Source organism: Muscardinus avellanarius, assembly GCF_963383645.1.
Source record: "Muscardinus avellanarius genome assembly, chromosome: 2".
Lineage (NCBI taxonomy): Eukaryota > Metazoa > Chordata > Mammalia > Rodentia > Gliridae > Muscardinus > Muscardinus avellanarius.
The window spans coordinates 53,738,234-53,758,066 of NC_137787.1; the positions used below are offsets into that span (position 1 = coordinate 53,738,234).

The window sequence follows — 19,833 nt, forward strand, 5'->3', positions numbered from 1 at the left end:
AGTAAAATGTTAAGTCCAAACTTTCTGTTTAAAACTCTAATATATGTTTATCGGTACACTGCAATTATACATCATAATGAGGTTCAGCGTGGTAGACACATGAATACAACACTTGGAGTATTTCCCTCTGGATCCCCACCCCACTTTCCTCTCCCCATACATGTTAATGATATTGGAATTGATAATTTCATATAGGTACATGGTATATTATTATTATTATTATTATTATTATTATTATTATTATTTTGTGGACCTGGGTATCGAACCCAGGGACAAGCAACCTCTATGCTACACCCTCATCTTTATCAAAAATAAAGAATCTTGCCAGGAGCAGTGGCGCACGCTTGTAATCCCCGTGCTTGGGAGGCAGAGACAGGAGGATCGTGCAGGTTCAAAGCGAGCTGCGCTGGCTTAAGAGACCCTGTTTCCAAATAAAAAGTATAAAATAGGTCTGGGAGTGTAGCCCGGAGGTAGAAGGGTTTCCAGGAACCCCAGTACCACCACCAAAAAAAAAAAGAGAGAATCTTTTATTTGTTATTTTGAAGCAGGATCTCACAAAATCATGAAGGGCCTCAATAAGTACATGAGGCTGGCAGAGAACCTGCAATCCTCCTGTCTCAGCCTCCCAAATACTAGGATTAAAAGTGTGTGGCACCATGTCCTGCACATGGCATTAATTTAACTGTTTCCTTCAAGTCTCTTTCCTCCTCCCCCATTTCTCTCCTTTAAACCCCTTCCACTATTTTACTAAAATATCTCCTCACTGATCTGTAGTCCCCCTTTCCCCTAATTTCTCTCTAGCTTCCACATAGGAGAGAAAATGTACAACCCTTCCCCAGCTCCCTGCATGCTCAGGATGCAGCCCAGGTTAGCTCCTAGGCACAGGCAAAAGCCCTCCTTAGAGTAGTGATAGAAAAACTACAGCCATAGCTCAGCGCGTGGAAGATGTCTTGCAGCCAGGAGACCAGGCTGACTTACAAAAATGTGAATACATGAGTTCACAGGGGCACTGATGTATCCAGAAGGGGTAGGCCCAAGCAGAGGAGAGTTCAAGGCTCCACCGAGGATGCGGGCATGCTGGCCCCAGTCTGGCTTCTTCAACAGCCATGGGCCATGAGGAAGCAGAGCTCTTCTGAAACAGAGAGGATGGTGATTTTGAGCCAGGAAACCAGTCCCAGCCCTTTTGGGCAACTGCTCTTTTGTCTTAGAAATAGGTTTTGGCTATAAGAATCCCTGAGGCTTGGAGAAGATAGAGAAGGCATAATAATTGTTTCCTCTGTGTCAGGAAATATATTTGCTGTCGGCTGCTGCCTACCATGGGAAAAATAAAAGGGAGAGCAAGGCTGCTTTAATGATATACATATTTAAAAATTTTAAATGGTTCTTATCAGAAGTGTTGGTGCATGCATGTAATCCCAGTACTTGGGAAGCTGAGACAGGAGGATCCCTGGTTCAAGGCCAGTCTCAGCAACATAGTGAGACTTGTTTCAACCCAAATTATTATCCAGGTGTGGTGGCCCATGCTTGTAAGACTAGTACTTGGGAGGCTGAGACAGGAGGATCTCAGGTTCGCAGCCAGCCTCAGCAACTTAGGGAGGCCCTCTGCAACTTAGTGAGACCCTTTTTCCAAATAAAGAATAAAAAAAAATTGGGCTAGGGGTGTAGCTCAGAGGTAGAAGGCTCTAGGTTCAATCCCCAGTATTGCAAACAAACAAACAAACAAAAATATAAAAAAGAAAAGGAGGTGGGGATATGGCTCAGAGGTACAACGTCCCTGGGTTCAATCTCTAGTACCACAAAATAACAAAATAAAGTAAAAATGGTCTTCCGCATTTATCTAGCTCTGCTGATCTCAAAGGATACCTCACTATACTTCCCGAAAGCTACTGCGCCGGATGCTGTGGTTGGCTGACTTGGAGTACTTGCCCTGCTGGAACCTACAGGAGAGACAGACCACTCACAAGTGCCACACAGTGAGAAGTGCCAAGAGGGGTCAGTGTGGGAGCAGAGACCGAGAGGGAGGTGGAGGAGAACCTGCTTAACAAAGGGAGTCACAAAGATAGGATCACTGTGAAGTTCCTGGGGCTCAGCTGGAGGGCCTTTCATTTGTGCTGGCCGCTTCCAAGGCCTGAGTAATCCCATGATCATGTTTTTTGTGCAATTTGCAAATTTAAGATTAAAAACTATTTTTCTCATAGTTGCATGTGGTGCTGTACCCCTGTAAGTGGGGGTGCTTGGTAGGCTGAGACAGGAGATCGCAGGTTGGAGGAAGCCTCAGGAACTTAGCGAGGCCCTCTGCAAATTAGCAAGACCCTACTTTAAAATAAAAAATAAAACCAGGCGTGATGGCGCACACATGTAATCCCCGCGCTTGGGAGGTGGAGATAGGAGGATCGCACAGGTTTGAAGCCAGCCGCGCTGGCTTTAGAGATCCTGTTTCCAAATAAAAATATAAAAATAGGTCTGGGAGTATACCCTGGAGGTAGAAGGGTTTCTAGGAACCCTAGTACCACCAAAATAAAATAAAATAAAATAAGTAAATAAATAAATAAATAAAAAGGGCTGTAGGAATAGCACACGGATAGAACTCCCTTTGGCTCAATCCTGAGTTAAAAGTGTGTGTGTGTGTGTGTGTGTGTGTGTGTGTGTGTGTGTGTGTTCTCATAAAAATATTTCTCTCAAATTGTATAAGCTTCAGGGCTTACAAAATCTGAATTCACACTTGGAGGTTAGGTAAGACTTCTCTGAGGAAAACACAGTTCAGTTGATTTCAACAGGACAAGAAGGATCTGTTCTTTCCTTTTGTGGTGACAATGGTCCAGGTGGGCTGAAGGCCGCTTGAAAATTCTAAAGCTGGCAACTGCCTAGTCAATTGGAGGAAGTGTGGATGGAATAGATGGGGAATGAAAAGAGAGGTAGAACACACTTTGGAGAAATCAGCAGGGGCAATACACAGGGCGACTGGAGCCCTGTTATGGAGTACAAAATTGATATAAGAAACCATTATGATGTTCTCAGCAGGGGAATAACATATTCAGATATACATATTTGTATATGCATATATATGTATGTATATGTGTGCCTATGTATTTTGTTTTTGTGGTGCTGGGGATTGAACCCAGAGGCATTTTACCTCCAAGTCACACCTCCAACCCTATTTTATTTTATATTTGGAAACATGGTCTCACTAAGTTGCTGAGGACCTTACTAAATTGACCTCAAACCTGATATCTTCCTGTCTCAACCTCTTAATGAAGGAATGCAGGAAGAGAAATAAGAAAGCAGGATTAAAGTAGGACCATTGTAGAAGTAAGAAAGTAACAAAACATGTAAGAGTGCTGTGAGGAAACATTTCCCTCTCCTGATAAAATTAAAACTGCGAGTCTCTGCTTTGGTAACCCCACTTGCCAATATAAAGTACAACTTATAAGTTCCTGCTTATGATAACTGCCTGAGTCCTGGCTTCTGTGAAACTGCTTGCTTATATCCCAGCTACCTTAATGTTAAAAGTTGTTTTTCTGCTTCGGTAACCCCACTTGCCAATATAAAGTACAACTTATAAGTTCCTGCTTATGATAACTGCCTGAGTCCTGGCTTCTGTGAAACTGCTTGCTTATATCCCAGCTACCTTAATGTTAAAAGTTGTTTTATTTTAAAACCTAAGTTACTGTTAGAAATTATTTTAAGGATATTACTAAAGTTTGAAATATTTTAAAACAGTATAAAGTAGTTTAGAGAGTGAAGCTATATGAAGCTATTTTTCTTGGAAGTGAGTCCCAAGCTCGCCACAAACCTTATCTAAAGAAAACACCTGGTACTCAAGGGCCGAGCTGAAGGTTACCATAGTAACCAAGCATGAAAGAGAAAGTCACTCCTTGGCGGGCAGTGACGTAGAAAGGCTGTCCTTTAAGACTATTTGCTGTAATTCAAGTGCGTGTGTGCTTTCTTTTGAAATTATTGGTTGTACTTGTTTACCTTTTTATCTGATTGGTTGTATCCTACTATTTGGCGGGCTGTGACGTGTGTAGCCACCCCTCCAGGGGCTATAAATATAGAGCCTGAAGTGTGCTCGGGGTCGAGCTCCAACCACTTTCCTTGATGTCTACTGAGGCTGAACGCTAGCTCGGCCAGAGGCTCCCTCTGGTAGCTGCTGGGCAATTCCTCTACTGACAGTCAAGCTAGTGAAGGAGTTTCGACCACTGGCGTGCCAGTAAGAGCTGCAGCACTATAAACTCTGCTTGTGAGTTGCAACCTTGGTGTGTCCTTCGTTATTTGGGTAAGGGGGTGACTCTCGGACCCTAACATTAAGTACTGGGATTACAGGCATGTGTTACTACACCTGGCTTAGACTTATAGTTTTAAAAGACCACCTAAGCCAAGTGCGGTGGCCTGTGATCCCAGTATAAAAAAATAAAATAGGGCTGGGAGTGCAACTCAGGAGTTGAATGCCCCTGAGCTTAACCCCCAGTACCAAACTAACTAACTAACTATTTAAATAAATAAAAGATTTTCTAGACTCTACAGGAAGAACAGATACGGGGTTAGGGTCTGATTAGAGAATGGAGACTGTTGGGATATCCCAGGTGAGAGATGATGAATCCAAGGGGCTTGGATTACGCTGCTAACAGTGGCCATAAAGGAAAGTGGGCAGATTTAAGATACAGATTAGATTTTGATCATAGGACTAGCTGGTGTCATGGATATAGGCAGTTGGGAAAAGAGTCAAAGACCATTTGAATTATTTTCTGTCTTCAACTTGACTGGGCTGATCATGGCAGCACTACCACTATCTGGAGAAAGGCTGAGGAGAAGAGAGAAAGTGGGTAGGTGGGTGGGTGGATTAGAGAATTTTGATTTGTCTGGGTGTGGTAGCACAAGTCTGTAATCCCAGTAGTTGGGAGACTGAGATGGGAGAATTATGATTTGAGGGTAGCCTCAGCAACTTAGTGGGACCCTCAGTACCTTAGCATGACTCCATCTCAATATAAAAAAATAAAAAGGGCTAGGGGTGTAACTGAGAGGTATAATGCCCCTTGTTCATTCCTCAGTACCACATGAAAAAAGGATACTGATTTGGTTGTGATGCACTTGTGACACTTAATGGGATTTTAGTAGGAAAATGTGGAGTAGACAGTTGGATATAGGAGTCTGAAATAAGAACGACACTATCTGTAAAAATGCAGGCATCAGCAACAAATATTTGGCAAATATATTCCTAAAATATATACAATTTCTATGTTGGTTCTTACCATTGGCCTCTCATTGCCTAATTGAGACAAGACAAAGGCTTTAAAGTAGATTAAGTAGAAGGCTAAATGGAAGAGTTACTTTTAGTGGAACTGCAAGATTCTTAGCAAAAGATGTCGGGAGGTGGGAGGAAGTACTATCTGGGGTTGCAGTAATCATGAAAAATTGTATTAGGAACATCTAGGAGGACATTTATTAATATCATAATGGACCTGGCTTTATATGTGTACATTTATCAATGTAAACATCTCTTTGAAGGTGATATAAAGAAGGATTATGGGTTTAGACATCATTCTGCCCCATTTAATCCCACTGGAGTGTGCAGGAATGAACTGGGTATGTGAAATATGTATACAGTACCATCTTAATAAATCAGGCCTTAGCTTTGTTATCTGAGTTAGTTTACATTTCCTAGTGGTCTCTGAGAAACAACTTTACAACCACCACTGAATCATTCCAATCAATGAAGAGATCAGGTTTTTAAAGCATGTATGAGATGCAGCCAACATAGTGTCTGTGGGTAAAGACTTTGACTTTAGGAGGTTTCGGTTAGGGCACGTTTGCCCATGGTGAAAAGCTTATTTTTGCAAATAAGCAACTAAGAGAATTATTGGCCAATCTGACTCTTTTTCTATTCCAACTGAAAGTTTTAAGTGTCAACAATAAGTAAGACCTTAGAGCATAGGATCCCAAAAGATCCATGTTTGTGTGTAGCATCTCTAGCATTAGATATCATTTCAAAGGCTGGGAAATGAAGCAATTTATTATGCTGGTATTAAAAAAAAAATCTTACTTTTGCTTTGAGCAACGTAGATCAGTATACACAATCAAGAGTTGCAAATGCAATAAAATTTGTATCGTTTTAAAACAATGTTTTCATTGGTGTTTTGGAATGCTTACTGGTATTGAGATAACTTTGGAATAAGAAGGCTCATGAGGCTGCAAAGTCCCAGCGCTGTGGGGGCTGAGGTCAGTGACTGCACAGCGTGAAAGCTGCCAGAGGGGCTCAGCGCTAACGCCAGTGGGGGTCATAGGGATTAGTTTGCATCTTATTTCAAAACCCCTTTCTTCTGCTTCTCTCTACTTTTTGATGAGAGTTGGTGATCTATTTGAACCTCATCTCTGTGGGACTTCCGAGTTCCACTCCCTCTCTCACACAATTTCTGAAATATTTATTTTGAAGCCTAGCAGTAAGGCCTAGAAAAGTAATACAGAGAAAAAAAAAAAGGTAGGACTGAGGAATGTAGCAAAACACAATAAAAGATGCAAGCACAACAGGCAAGCTAATAGAAAAACTTTAGGAGTGAAAGTAAGACTTGGGGGTTGCTTGGCCTTAGGGAGTTAATCCCTAAGAAATACAAAGTAAGCGAGGCAGATTCTTGCACACTTGTAATTCCAGCTGCTCAGAAGGCTGAGGCAGGAGGATGGCAAATTTGAGGCCAGCCTGGGCAATTTAGTGAGATACTGTCTGAAAATAAAAAGAGCCAGAGCACCCCAGGGTTCAATCTCCAGAACTTTAAATAAGTAAAAATTAATAGTAAAATAGCATTTTAGAGAAAGGTAGGAAAAGAAGCAAAGATATAGGATTAAAATGAAATGATTCAGGACCCTTTACCAATAGTGTTGGAAATTAAAGTAATGCAGCTTTCAAATTCTGCCTGTTTGTACAATTGTTATGTAAACTAAATAGGGCAGGAAGAAGCCACCTCAAGCTATGACCTTGTGAGGTTACATCCTTCATCATCTCTGCCTCCAACTCCAACTCTCTGCAGCTGTCTCCCAGCCGTGTTCTCCAAAGTCAAACCCAAGTCATTTAAAAGGAAATATTAACACCTGTTAGGTCATCGAGACCATGTATGAAAACTTATCTGGGGGACAAGTCAAACATCTGAGAGTCAAACGTGGCCTTTATAGCCCATCTCAGGGCTGAGCTTCTAGGGAATCAGTCTTAGTCTCTGGGCTCTAGCCGGCTCCAGGGACCAGTGGCACACAGAGAGCTCCAGAGGGCAGCCCTGCCACCAGATGTAGCCCTTCTGCCCAGGAGCTGCCTCAGGATGCGCCTGCAGAGCCAGATTCTACCTCAGCAACTTCTCCTGGCCCCATGCTTCCCCTCAGCCTACCTCCCTGAATCACAGTGTCTGTCTGGGCTTCTCTCACCAGTGACATTTAACCTACCCCAGCAACAGAACAATGCAGTACTGCTCGTGGCTATCCAAAATACCATCTCTGGCTGGGTTATTCATAAAATATCCTTACATGCTCCTGATTCTGTGTGCCTTTCTTTAAGAAAAAGTCACCTTTTATTAAAAGAAAAACTTTAAGGGATGTGAGGTATTTATCACATTGTTGCCAAGCGTGGCTTTTGTTAAAGTTGGAAGAGTGAGAAAATGAATAACTTTTCATTAGCCACTAATGGAAAAAAAAAATAGCTTAAGTTTGTGACTTTTCCCAATTTAAAATTGGGGAAAAGCAGCTAGATTTCCCTGTCTGTTGGGCTCTTTAGTCAATGCTTTAGATAAATGCATTGGAGCTAATTTTGCTCCTCTGCTAATAAAATGTGTTGCATGTGCAGTCTGATTGCCCCTGCCTCCTGCAGCACACAGCTGCTTCGGCATGCTAATTGAATTGTCAACAATAAACACAGGAAAGGAGGCACTTTAAGCTGCCATTTCAGGCCACAGAACCTTCACTTAAAGGCTGCCTGCTGTTTCTCTCAACTATGCATGAAAAGCAATTAAGAAGGGTCTTGTATAACTGAAGTCTGCTAAATCAAGGGTAAGCTGTATGTTGGAATTAACAAAAGACACACAAAACGCTTGCAAATCTTCTCAGGCCCAAACTGTGTGCAATGGTGCTTGTTAGAATGTGTGGCCCAATTAATGGAAAAACACTTGGGTAAAAGTTAAATGGTGCTGTTGCCTTTTGCCCTATAAACTGGTGCCTAGCCTTAAGCATGAGAACCCTCGCTACAAGCTTATTTTACCCAGGTGGAGACACAATGAACCAGATAGGAAATAGTCTAATAACTTCACCAGTTCTGGGCCAACTATTAATGCTAAGAATTTATACTGAATGAATACATACCTCTTTGTCATTGCTAATTGTGATGGTGAAAAGGTTACTCAATTCCCACACAGGATGGTACAAAAGACACTTTGCCAGTACAACAGCTTGATGTGACAACCGTGGAAGGGAAGAACTGCAGGCATCGATGCTGGGCAAAATAAATAAAATGAAATAAAATAATAAAATTAAATACAGGCTGCATTTGCTGGCAATTACTTGTGTCGAGGTCACGTAAGCTTAAGTTACCAGGTTTTATTTATTTATTTATTTATTTATTTATTTATTTTTTGGTGGTACTGGGGGTGGAACCCAGAGGCTTTCTACCTCCAGGCTATACTCCCAGACCCATTTTATATTTTATTTGGAACCAGGTCTCACTAAGTAGCTGAGAGCCTCACTAAGTAGCTGAGGCTGGCTTCGAACCTGCGCGGTCCTCCTGTTTCAGCCTTCCTAGCGCGGGGATTACAAGCGTGCGCCACCATGCCCGGCTCAGTTACCAGGCTTTAAAACTGTGTGAAGTTATTCTCTTATTCCTAAGAGCTTATAATTTTAACATTGCCACTTTTTATTTATTTATTTATTTATTTATTTAATTTATTTTTGGTGGTACTTGGGGTGGAACCCAGGGGCTTTCTACCTCCGGGCTATACTCCCGGACCTATTTTATATTTTATTTGGAAACAGGGTCTCACTAAGTTGCTGAGAGCCTCACTAAGTAGCTGAGGCTGGCTTCGAACCTGTGTAATCCTCCTGTCTCAGCCTCCCAAGCACGGGGATTACAAGCGTGCGCCACCACGTCTGGCTTAACATTGCCACTTTAAAACATTTACTAACTGTTCTAAGCCCCAGACGGGATTTGAGTTTGTTATGTTATTGAAATAATTCACGAGATAATGTACTTGCAAGAATGTACTCCCAAGGGTACAAGTGATGATGTACCCTGAAGGCGGATCCCTGGTGTACAGCATTGCTGACAGCCATGTCTGTGTTAACCTAGGAAGGCCACCAGAAGGAAACTGGAGGCATATCGAAAGCTGCCAGTCAATGCTTTCTTCAAAGTGAGATTTTGAAAATACTGAAAGCAAACGTTTGAAGTCTGCTAAAAACAGCAGTTTAACTTAAAAGCCATTCCCCACAAAACAGACATTTTTAAACCTACACTTTAAAATTGAAACCATTTACATTAATTTTTATGTTGCTGTGTTCATGAAGATATACACAACTTTGTGTCATATCAGAAGGGCTAAATGGACAATTCATAAAAGGCTGGAGTGTAAGATGCATGTGTGTACATACACACATTTATTATAAGTGAAAAAGTTTTCATCCAGCAGATTCTAACTGGTTCTTAATTATATTTTAATATTTAGGGAATGGCATATTGTAGCTATTTAATTTTTAAGGATTATTTTTGTTATTTTAAGCGCCTTTACTGTAGACAGCAGCATTCTTTGTTCTGTTCAGTAAAAAGCAGCTGTAATAAGATCGGCTTCTCTGCTTCTGTGCCTCTATTTTTACTAAGTCAAGGATATATGTCTTAGAAAACGCTTCCTCCGGCTTTTCTTTCTCTTCTTTTTAAAAATATTAAAGTCTAGGTCATACAACATGCTGATTCATATTTTGTGGATTATGCCAGTAGAATGGATTTGACATTTCTTTCTAATACCCACATTATTACAAGGACATATTAACTGCCCATGGAATGAATAAACTTGGTATTAAGAAACCTGCGACACTCATCTCCCCCACACTTCTGTGTTTAATTAATTGATTTACGTAAAATATGGTGACAACAGTAAGAGGTATAAACCTAAGTAATAGGATTTTATTTGTTTTGCTTGTCTCATTTTTATTTCATTCTTGCTTACAAAAATCCTGTGGCAAGAATTAATGTATTCCAAACAAATTCTCTGAAGTTACTATCTTGCTTAATGATTTGAAGCGATTATAAAATTTGAGGGGCTCAAGTGAGTTTCAAAATATCACCAAGAAGCAAATGCCTATGCATGGTCAGGGTTTATTTTTCACACTGGGGCAAAGTTTCTTGGGCTCCTGAGCTCCCCGTGGGCCTCAGCAAAGCCTATGGCACTCTTACGGGTATTTGAAATTATTTAGATGCAAAAAGAGAAAAAATCAGCCAGTGTAAGACATTGCCCCTGAAGGTTTGCAGTCAATTAAAGCCCTGTTGAAGGTTAGGCTGGAATTCCTCTAGCTGTGGTGTTTCATGTAAAATAAAATATTGCCAGCTGTGGTCAATTATTTGATTTCCCTATGAAACTTGAGAAACGTGTAATCACTGTTAATATGGTAAAAATTGATCAAGTGTGACATGCTATGTAATTTGCTGATTGCAATAGCCTTTCAGCACCAGTTCAGAGCAGTATCCGCTGATCAGTTTCTAGATATCAGGGACTAAAGGAAGAGTTTAAATTGCTTATTCAAATTCAGCTTTATATCACATCCCAGAGGACTCGTGGAAAGACCAGATTTTTAGTCACTTGATAGAATAGTAGCAACGATGAAACATTTTTGTGAAGAGTGCATATAAATGCTTATGGTAAGATATAAATGACTTTAGCAGGACTCAAAGCTGTATATATAATTGATTCTAGTTGCGCAAAATGTCCAGGCTTAAAAAGATGTTAGAACATCAAAACGTCATTTCTTTTCCTGGTTCCCATTTCTGTTAAACAAAATGTTTGAATCAGAAATTACGTTTGGTGGTCTGCACATGATTTGGGAAAGACACGGAAGAAAAATGTAATAAAACCATCAAATATTGTAAATCATCAAAAACAAAGGGGAAAAGAAGTGAAAAATAGAAAAATAGAGGGAACTCAGAGCCCAAGCATTCACTTTCACAATTTGTGCCAAGAAAGTAATTCCCACCCTATGTGTACTTTGGTGATAAACACTTCTGGGGCTCTAAATGCACTTGTTATCTTTGGAGAGGGTAAGAAAAAGAGGCTGTTCAATCACTGCTTGGTCAGGACAGTGAACTCAGGAGCTGCCATAAATCCATCCAGCACCAAATCTGTCAGGTTTAATCTTTCTTATCTACAAAGCAGGAGTAACATTACCTATTTAACAGGACTACTAGAAAATCAAGAGATGGTGCAGAGAGTCCTGAACACATCATCTGACCACTTCTAAAAGTTCAGCAGGTATTACTATTTTTATGAGTTTTAAAATGTCTCTATATTTTCAGTTATTAACTATAACTTATAGGTTTGTTTGATTATTTATTTACTTATTTATTTTTTGTGGTACTGGAGCTTGAACCCAGAGGCATTCTACCTTCAAACTATACTTTCAACCCTATTTTTTTCTTAAGTTCTTTATTTTGAAACAGGGTCTCACTAAGTTGCTGAGGGCCTCGCTAAGTAGCTGAGGCTGGCTGTGAACCTGCAATCCTCCTGTCTCAGCCTCCTAAGTACTAGGATTAAAGAAACATGCTACCATGCCTGACTTTGTTGTATATTTTAAATCTCTATATTTACCATGTTGTCACTCTTCAGAGCTATAATTTTTTTCTTCAACAATTAAGTCAGCTTATTACATTATATGGCAAAGAGAACTGAGAAAAGGCAGTTTTGTTAGTTCACTGGCTCAACAATATTATCAGAGTTGGGTTCTTTCCATTTTTCTTTCTTTTTCTCTTTATTTTATTTTATTAGCTGTCTTAGTTCAGAGCTATAATTTTATTTGTTACAATTGCCCAAAAAGGGAGAAGAGGGGCACTAAATGTGAGTTTCTTGTGTATAGTTGGCCCACTTGAAAATAATCCACACAAGATAAATTACTTAACAGGGCCTCCTTTTTTTCTTCTAATCTTTTTAATATTTATTTATTTATTTATTTATTTATTTATTTATTTTGCCATGCTGGGGATTGAACCCAGGAACTTGTGTATACTAGGCAAGTGCTCTACCACTGAGGTGTATCCCCAACCTAGGGACTCTTTTTGATATTTAAATCCTCAATTTGTCAATTAAAAGACTGTATTCTGTGCCATCTTTCTCCCTCCAATCTTCTAGTCGATGGAAGTATGGATTTACCACATGAATGAGGTGTGTGTGTGTGTGGGGGGGGAGGTGCCTCCTAAGAGCTGCCACTATAGTACCCTACACTCTCAAGCCAGGGGCAGAGTGTTCAGCAGATCCCCAGAAGTTGCAGAGGTGTATCCCCTTAGAGCTTGCAGGGCCTTTGGTGGTTTCTTAGAAGGGGGACTGGGGCTCAGTATCCTGCGTCATTGCTCTTACCAGGTCTAATGAAGACTTTTACCCTAGTTCTGCTGGTGCCTTTGGGTATTAGGGCTGAGACTCCCCATCTTGGGGTTCTTTAGCCAAAAAGACTCTTCACAAAGCTTACATGTTTAGGTGATATCAAGGCATTGAATTTGCTATTCAGAGCCCAGAAACTGTCTCATTTAGGTGAACTGGATAATATTCCTTGCCTGGCTTCCTTACTACCACAGTGTGTGTGCGTGTGTGTGCGCATATGTCGTGGTCCTGGAGATTGAACCTAAGGAGGGCCCTACCTCCGAGCTACACCCCAGCCCTATTTTATTATTTTATTTTATTTTATTTTATCTTATTTTATTTTATTTTGAAACAAGCTCTCACTAAGTTGCCAAGGCTGTCCCTGAACCTGTTATTCTTCTGTCTCAGCCTCCCAAGTGCTGAGATCACAGGTGTGTGGCACCACAGCCTCCCACAGAGCGTGTTTTGATTTTAGGATCTTTCCCCTTTCCTGCCACTGGGCCTTTGGTCTAGTTTCGCAGGGGCCCTTGAAAGGTATTGATCACTAGGAAGCTTAGAAAAGTTTGAGATTGCCGGGCGTGGTGGCACACGCTTGTAATCCCCGCGCTTGGGAGGCGGAGATAGGAGGATCGCACAAGTTCGAAGCCAGACGTGCTGGCTTAAGAGACCCTGTTTCCAAATAAAAATATAAAAATGGATCTGGGAGTGTAGCCTGGAGGTAGAAGGGTTTCCAGGAACCCCAGTACCACCAAAAAAGAAAAAAAAAAAAAGGTTGAGATCACTACAATGCATCAATAAAAAATAAAAAAGAAAGCAAAGAAAAGGTCTGTGAGATCTCCTCATGCAAATTTGTCTACCTCCTCTCTTGCTATCTTCAGGTTTTGAGCATCAGAAGTCTGTGGGGAAAATGTCTACCTTTTATTCACTGAGAATTTTACTGCATGTCTAATAACACTGATAACCCAGGGACACCTACGTTTTAGGGAACACAGCACTATGTGTTTGATTTGGGCTGGCCCCCAAATTACATCTGCAGTGTTTCCTTTGACTCTTGTTCTCCTTGGGTTTTGCTGACAACTCCTATGACAAGACTGAAGATTTTATGGACTTCTCAGCAGGTAGTTTTTGCAGTGGGTGTCCATTCCCAGAACCATTTAGACTGTCATTAGCAAAAGAGCAGATGTGCTTTTGCTGGGACAAGCACAGTGAGTCTCTTGTGTGTTCTGCTCATTTACCATACCATGAACACAGAGTAGATATTAAAAACATTTTATTATTACTGGGCACCGAAACAAGCTGGCACTCAAGTTCCTTATAAATACCACATGACTTTTGGTGATTTTCCCTGAAGTGCAGTGTGGGAATTATTCCTGGGGTAACCGGATAACTTTCTGGATTTGGGGCTAATTTCACTGTTAGGAGAAAATGAAGGTAATTCATTCAAACAAGATAAAAATATGGAAACTTGAATACATTGGTTAACCCTTAATTTTTTTTTTTAAAGAAGAAGGTTTTACTACTTATAACTACATGCCATCTGATTACTTAAGCTGAAAGAAAAACCTCTAAATCAAGTTATCTGGCAGCAAGTGGAGGCCGATTAAGCCACAAAAGATAGAGATCTGTGTGATTGTTATTTTATCTAAACAAACTTCACTAGTAAATCCCCAAAGTGGTGTTTCATTTCCATTTGGAAAATTGCAATTGGTGGGGTTTTTTTTCCATTGTCTATTTTGGTTTTCATGAAAAGAGAGTGGAAACAGGGCCTGATGAGGTGACAGTAATGCTTAAGCCCACACCCGGCCTCTGCCTTTTCTCCCCACATGAGTTAGCCTACAAAGTTGCTAACACTTGTTGCTATTAATAAAGGCAGAGTAAAATGATGTCTTTGTCTGAAGACATAAGCAGAATTGTAGCTGGGTTCCAAGGGATGGGGAGTGGAGAGGAGGGTGTGAGAAGGCCAGTTGTCCAGGGTACTGACCCAAAGGGTTGCTAAATTTGTTAAGGGAGAAGGCATTCAGCCAGCCATCAGTGAACCACAAGTCCTCTGCAACCAGTCTAGGTGTCTGTGATGGTGGGAATAGTTTGGCTTACTTGAAGCAGCTCTACCACATGTGCTGTTCTAGTCATATATATCTAAATATATATGCACATATGTATGTTTGTGTATGTGTGTACACACACACACACACACACACACACACACACACACACACACATATATATAATTTAGGGGGTACTGGAGATTGGCCCAGGAGCATTCTATCTCTGAGCCTCACTCCCAGCCCTTTTTTATTTTTATTTTTTAATTTATTTTTATTTTTATGTGCAACATATTGAAAATGACAAACATTCAGACTGTGCCTGGTGCCCTCTCCCACCTCCCCGTTCCCCTTTTCCCTTTTCCCCTCCCAACAATGAGTGTCCAGGTTAACCATGCTATATTCATACTTTTTCACATATTCGGATGTAGCTCCTCCATTAATCAACCTCAGCCTTCTTCATCTCTTATCCTTCCATTCTAGCTTTGCTGAGGTTTCCCCTTCATTGTCTGGAGTCCCTTTGGTATCCCTAATACTCCCTAGTTTGGGCATATTAGAGGAAACATATGTCCCTTCTCTTTCTGTGCCTGGCTGATCTCACTTAACATAATATTCTCCAGGTCTTTCCATCTTCTTCCAAATGACATGATTTTGTTCTTTATAGCTGAGTAGAATTCCATTGTGTGTATTTCTCGTAATTTTGCAATCCAATCATCTGTTGATGAAGACTTCGGTTAGTTCCATATTTTGGCTATTATGAATTGTGCTGGTATGAACATGGGTTTGCATATGTTACTGTAGTTCTCTGATTTCAACTCCTTTGGAAAAAATACCCAGGAGTGGTATAGCCAGATTATATGGTGGATCTATTCCCAGTTTTCTAAGGAATTTCCACATTGATCTCCATAGTGGCTGAACTAGTTTGCACTCCCACCAACAGTGTAAAAGAGTTTCTCTTTCCCCACATCCTTGCCAGCATTTGCTGTTATTTGATTTCTTTATGCTTGTCACTCTTATTGGAGTTAGATGGAATCTCAGTGTGGTTTTGATTTGCATCTCCCTGATGGCTAATGATGTTGAACATCTTTTCATATATTTCTTGGCCATTTATATCTCTTCTTTTGTGAAGTATCTTTCAGTTCAGTTGCCCATTTCTTGATTGGGTTATTAGTTTTGCTAGTGTAGAGTCTTTTGAGCTCTTTGTTCTGGATATTAGCCCCCTATCAGAGTGGTGGCTGGTAAAAATCTTTTCCCATTCTGTAGGCTTTCTCTTTAGGTTCTTGATGATTTCCTTTGATGAGCAAAACCTTTTTAGTTTCATGCCATCCCACTTGTTAATTCTGGCTTTAATTTCCTGCACTTTGGAGGTCTTGTTGAGAAAGTTACTGCCTGTGCCTATATGTTGAAGTATTGCGCCTATGCCCTCCTCTAATAACTTCACAATCTTTGGTCTAATTTCTAAGTCTTTGATCCATCGCTAGTTGATTCCTGTGCATGGTGAGAGGTAAGGATTTAGTTCCAACTTTCTACAAATGGATAGCCGGTTCTCCTAGCACCATTTGTTGAAAAGGCTGTTTTTTTCTCCAGTGTATGAGTTTGGACCCTTTGTCAAAGATCAATTGACTATAGGTGTGTGGGTTTGTTTCTGTATCTTCTATTCTGTTGTTGTGCCAATACCATGCTGTTTTTACTACTATTGCTCTATATTATAATTTGAAGTCAGGGATTGTGATGCCTCTTGCATGGTTCTTTTTGCTGAGGATTGCTTTGGCTATTCTGGGTCTTTTTTCTCCATATAAAATTCATGACTAACTTGGTGGAGGCTGACTAGGTGATGTGTACATTTATGTCTACATAAGTTTTTTACCCCATTATGAGGTATAAATAGAATGCACCAATAAAAAATAAAAAAATAAAAAAATTCATGGCTAATATTTTAGGTCTATGAATAATGTCATTGGTATTTCAATAGGAATTATATTGAATCTATTGATCACTTTGGGCAGAATGGCCATCTTGGTGCTATTTATTCTGCCCATCCATGAGCAAGAGAGATCTTTCCATCTTCCAAAGTCTTCTTCAATTTATTTCTTTAATGTTTTATAGTTTTCATTGTAGAGGTCTTTTACATCTTTGGGTTAGATTTATTCCTAGGTATTTTATTGGTTTTGAGGTTTTAGTGAATGTTTTCTTTATTTCTTTTGTTGTGGATTCATTGTTGGCATAAAGAAAATCAACTAATTTCTTTAGATTGATTTTGTATCCTGTAACTTTGCTGAATTGTTAATCAGCTCCAGTAGTCTTTTGGATGAGTTCTTTGTGTCTCCTAGATAAAGGATCATGTCATCTGCTGTCGGGGCCCACTCGGCTGGACCGAGATGGCCCAGGCTTGTTGCCAGCGTGGATTCAAGATGGCGCCTAGGCTTGCAGCCAAGTCATGAGACTCACAAGATGGACGTCTCCTTGAGCATGCGCAGTGTGCCATGCTACGTGCCTGCAGAATGATCAGTGACGCAGCACCTTGTGCTACCACCAGCCTGCCTATGAGAGAGTCAGAAATGTGCATGCCCTAGCCGTGGGAAGCTTGGGGTTGGTAGGGAATAGAGGGAGGGATTATGATGCTGATATATATTGTGCTTGTTGTACGCATTGTCAGACATATTAGACATATTAGACATATTGAGAGACATATGAAGAAGAAACATATTAAGGATCCATTAAAAAAGAATTCATATTTCAGCTGAAGAGGTTTCTGTGTCGTTCTGCTCCAGTAGTCTTTTGGATGAGTTCTTTGTGTCTCCTAGATAAAGGATCATGTCATCTGCAAATCAGAAGAGTTTTAATTCTTCTCTTCCTACTTGAATTCCTTTGTTTTCCTTCTCTTGTCTTACTGCTGTGGCAAGTCTCGGGACTATATTGAAAAGGAGTAGTGATAGTGGGCATCTTTGTCTTGCTCCTAATTTTAGAGAAAATTCTTGCAGTTTTTCCCCATTCAATATGATGTTGGCTTTGGGTTTATTGTATATTGCCTTAATGATGTTGAAATATATTTCTTCTATTCCAATTTTCTGCTTTTTTTTTTTTTACATGAATGGGTGTTGGATTTTGTCAAATGCTTTTTCAGCATCTATTCATATGATCATGTGTTTTTTGTTTTCAGTTCTATTTATGTGGTGAATAACGTGTATTGATTTGTGTATGTTGAACCAGTCTTGTTTTTCTGGGATGAAACCAACTTGGTTGTGGTATATAATTCTCTTGATATGGTTTTGAATGCATATAGCTAGTATTGTGTTTAGAATTTTTACATCTATGTCCATCAAAGATATTGGTCTGTAATTTTTCTTTCTTGAGGTATCTTTATTTGGTTTGGGAATTAATGTGATACTGGCCTCATAGAAGGAATCTGAGAGAATTTCATCTCTTTTAATATCCTGGAACAAGTTGTGAAGTACTGGGATTAGTTTGTCACTGAAGATTTTGTAGAATTTAGCTGGAAACCCATCAGGGCCTGTGCTTTTCTTAGATGGCAGAATTTTTATTGCTGTTACTATTTCTTTGCTTGCTATTGGTTGGTTTAGGCTTGGTATGTCCTCTTGGTTCAGTTTAGGTAGGTTATATGTGCTTAGAAATCTATCAATTTCTTTCATGTTTGTTATTCTATCGGAGTATAAATTTTCAAAATAGTTTCTGATAATCCTTTTAATTTCCCCACTGTCTGTGGTGATGTCTCCTTTTTCACTTCTGTTGGGATTACAGGCATGTGCCATGCCCAGTATATCTATCTAGCTAGCTATTGCACTACTGGGAATGGAACCCAGGGGCATTCTACCTCTGAGCTACACCCCAGCCTGATTTTTTATTCTTTATTTGGAAACAGGGTCTCACTAAGTTGTGGAGGGCCTCACTAAATATCTGAGGCTGGCTGCAAACCTGGATCTTCCTGTCTCCACCTCCCAAATTTTGGGATTACAAGTATGTACCACCATGCCTGGCTTATTTGTATATTTTAATAAAGGATTTTTCTTAAATATGACCTTCTGTCTTGTTCTTTACACATGTTTATGACTAATTTAGAATTAGGTTATAAAGATATCTAGATATTCCAAACAAGCCAGAAAAATGTACCATCTATCCCTTCTTATACAACTCCCCTACAATAAAGAAAAAAAAAAGTTTTCCCTTATAGCTCTTATTTGAGGATAGTGCAATGTTTTAGCAACTTGGTGGGACACTAAAATCAACTAGAAACTCGGCACCATTACAGTCCAACTGAAACTGCATCTCTGGGGGTAGGTCCCAAGAATCAGTAATCTGAATGCTCCCCAGGACTCCCATATGATTCTGATATGCAACAAGGGTTGGAGAGAACCACGTGGAATGGTTGCCACTACTTTCACCAGCATCACCTTGATCAGACTTACCTGAGAGCTGGTGAGAACAGACTTATAGGCCCCATTCCCAGGGTCTCCAAAGCAGTAGGTCTGGAGAGAGGTTGAAGGGTGTTCATCTGCAGGTTCTGGTGAGTGTTGCTGCTCTGTGGACCACATTTTGAGAACCACTACTGTGATATGTATCTGGATTCCATCTGCATCTTTCAAGGTATTTTCACTCCTAGAAAATGTTCACAAGTGTTACTGTTGTTTATGGTGGAGCTTTGCAGGAGGGGCACAGAGTCAGTGCCAAAGGGGCTGGAAGTGGAGGAAAGGAACTTTAAGACAAAAATGAAGGTGAAATTGTTATAAAGACTGTGTGAAGACAGGCGTGGCGGTGCATGCTTGTAATCCCAGCATTTGGGAGGCTGAGATGGGAGGATCGTGGTTCACAGCCTCCGCTGCTTAGAGAGGCCCTTCGCAACTCAGTGAGACCCTATTTCAAAATAAAGAATAAAAAATTGGGCAGGGGTTGTAGCGTGGAGGTCACATGCCTCTGGGTTCTATCCCAAACCCACAAAAAAGAAAAAAAGTTTTGAATTGTAAAAGTATTGGGTAGACAGAAAATTTCCTCAAAAAAGTTAAAAGAGAGAATACTAGGGGAATTGCAATAGGTTTAGAGCATTTAATGAAATTTTAGAGATGTGTTCTTGGAGTGTCTGTGCCTCCAATGTACCAAGAAATATATTAAAGAATCATTTTGGGTTGTATCACCTATTAGCCACCCACGGCTGGAACGACCATACATATTATGCATTTATAAGCATTATACTTTATACTTTT

At 40.2% G+C, this 19,833-nt stretch overlaps 1 protein-coding gene across 1 annotated transcript in view; it reads right to left on the reverse strand.

Annotated features, from left to right (window-relative positions):
- Positions 1–19,833, reverse strand: part of DNAJC10 (DnaJ heat shock protein family (Hsp40) member C10) — a gene marked incomplete at both ends in the record, with an annotated part of 130,674 nt that overhangs the window by 7,891 nt on the left and 102,950 nt on the right. The window contains 2 exons of the mRNA XM_080689372.1: positions 9,213–9,306; positions 19,042–19,231. Coding sequence (XP_080545498.1) covers positions 9,213–9,306; positions 19,042–19,231 — 284 coding nt within the window. The remainder of the gene's footprint in view (positions 1–9,212; positions 9,307–19,041; positions 19,232–19,833) is intronic.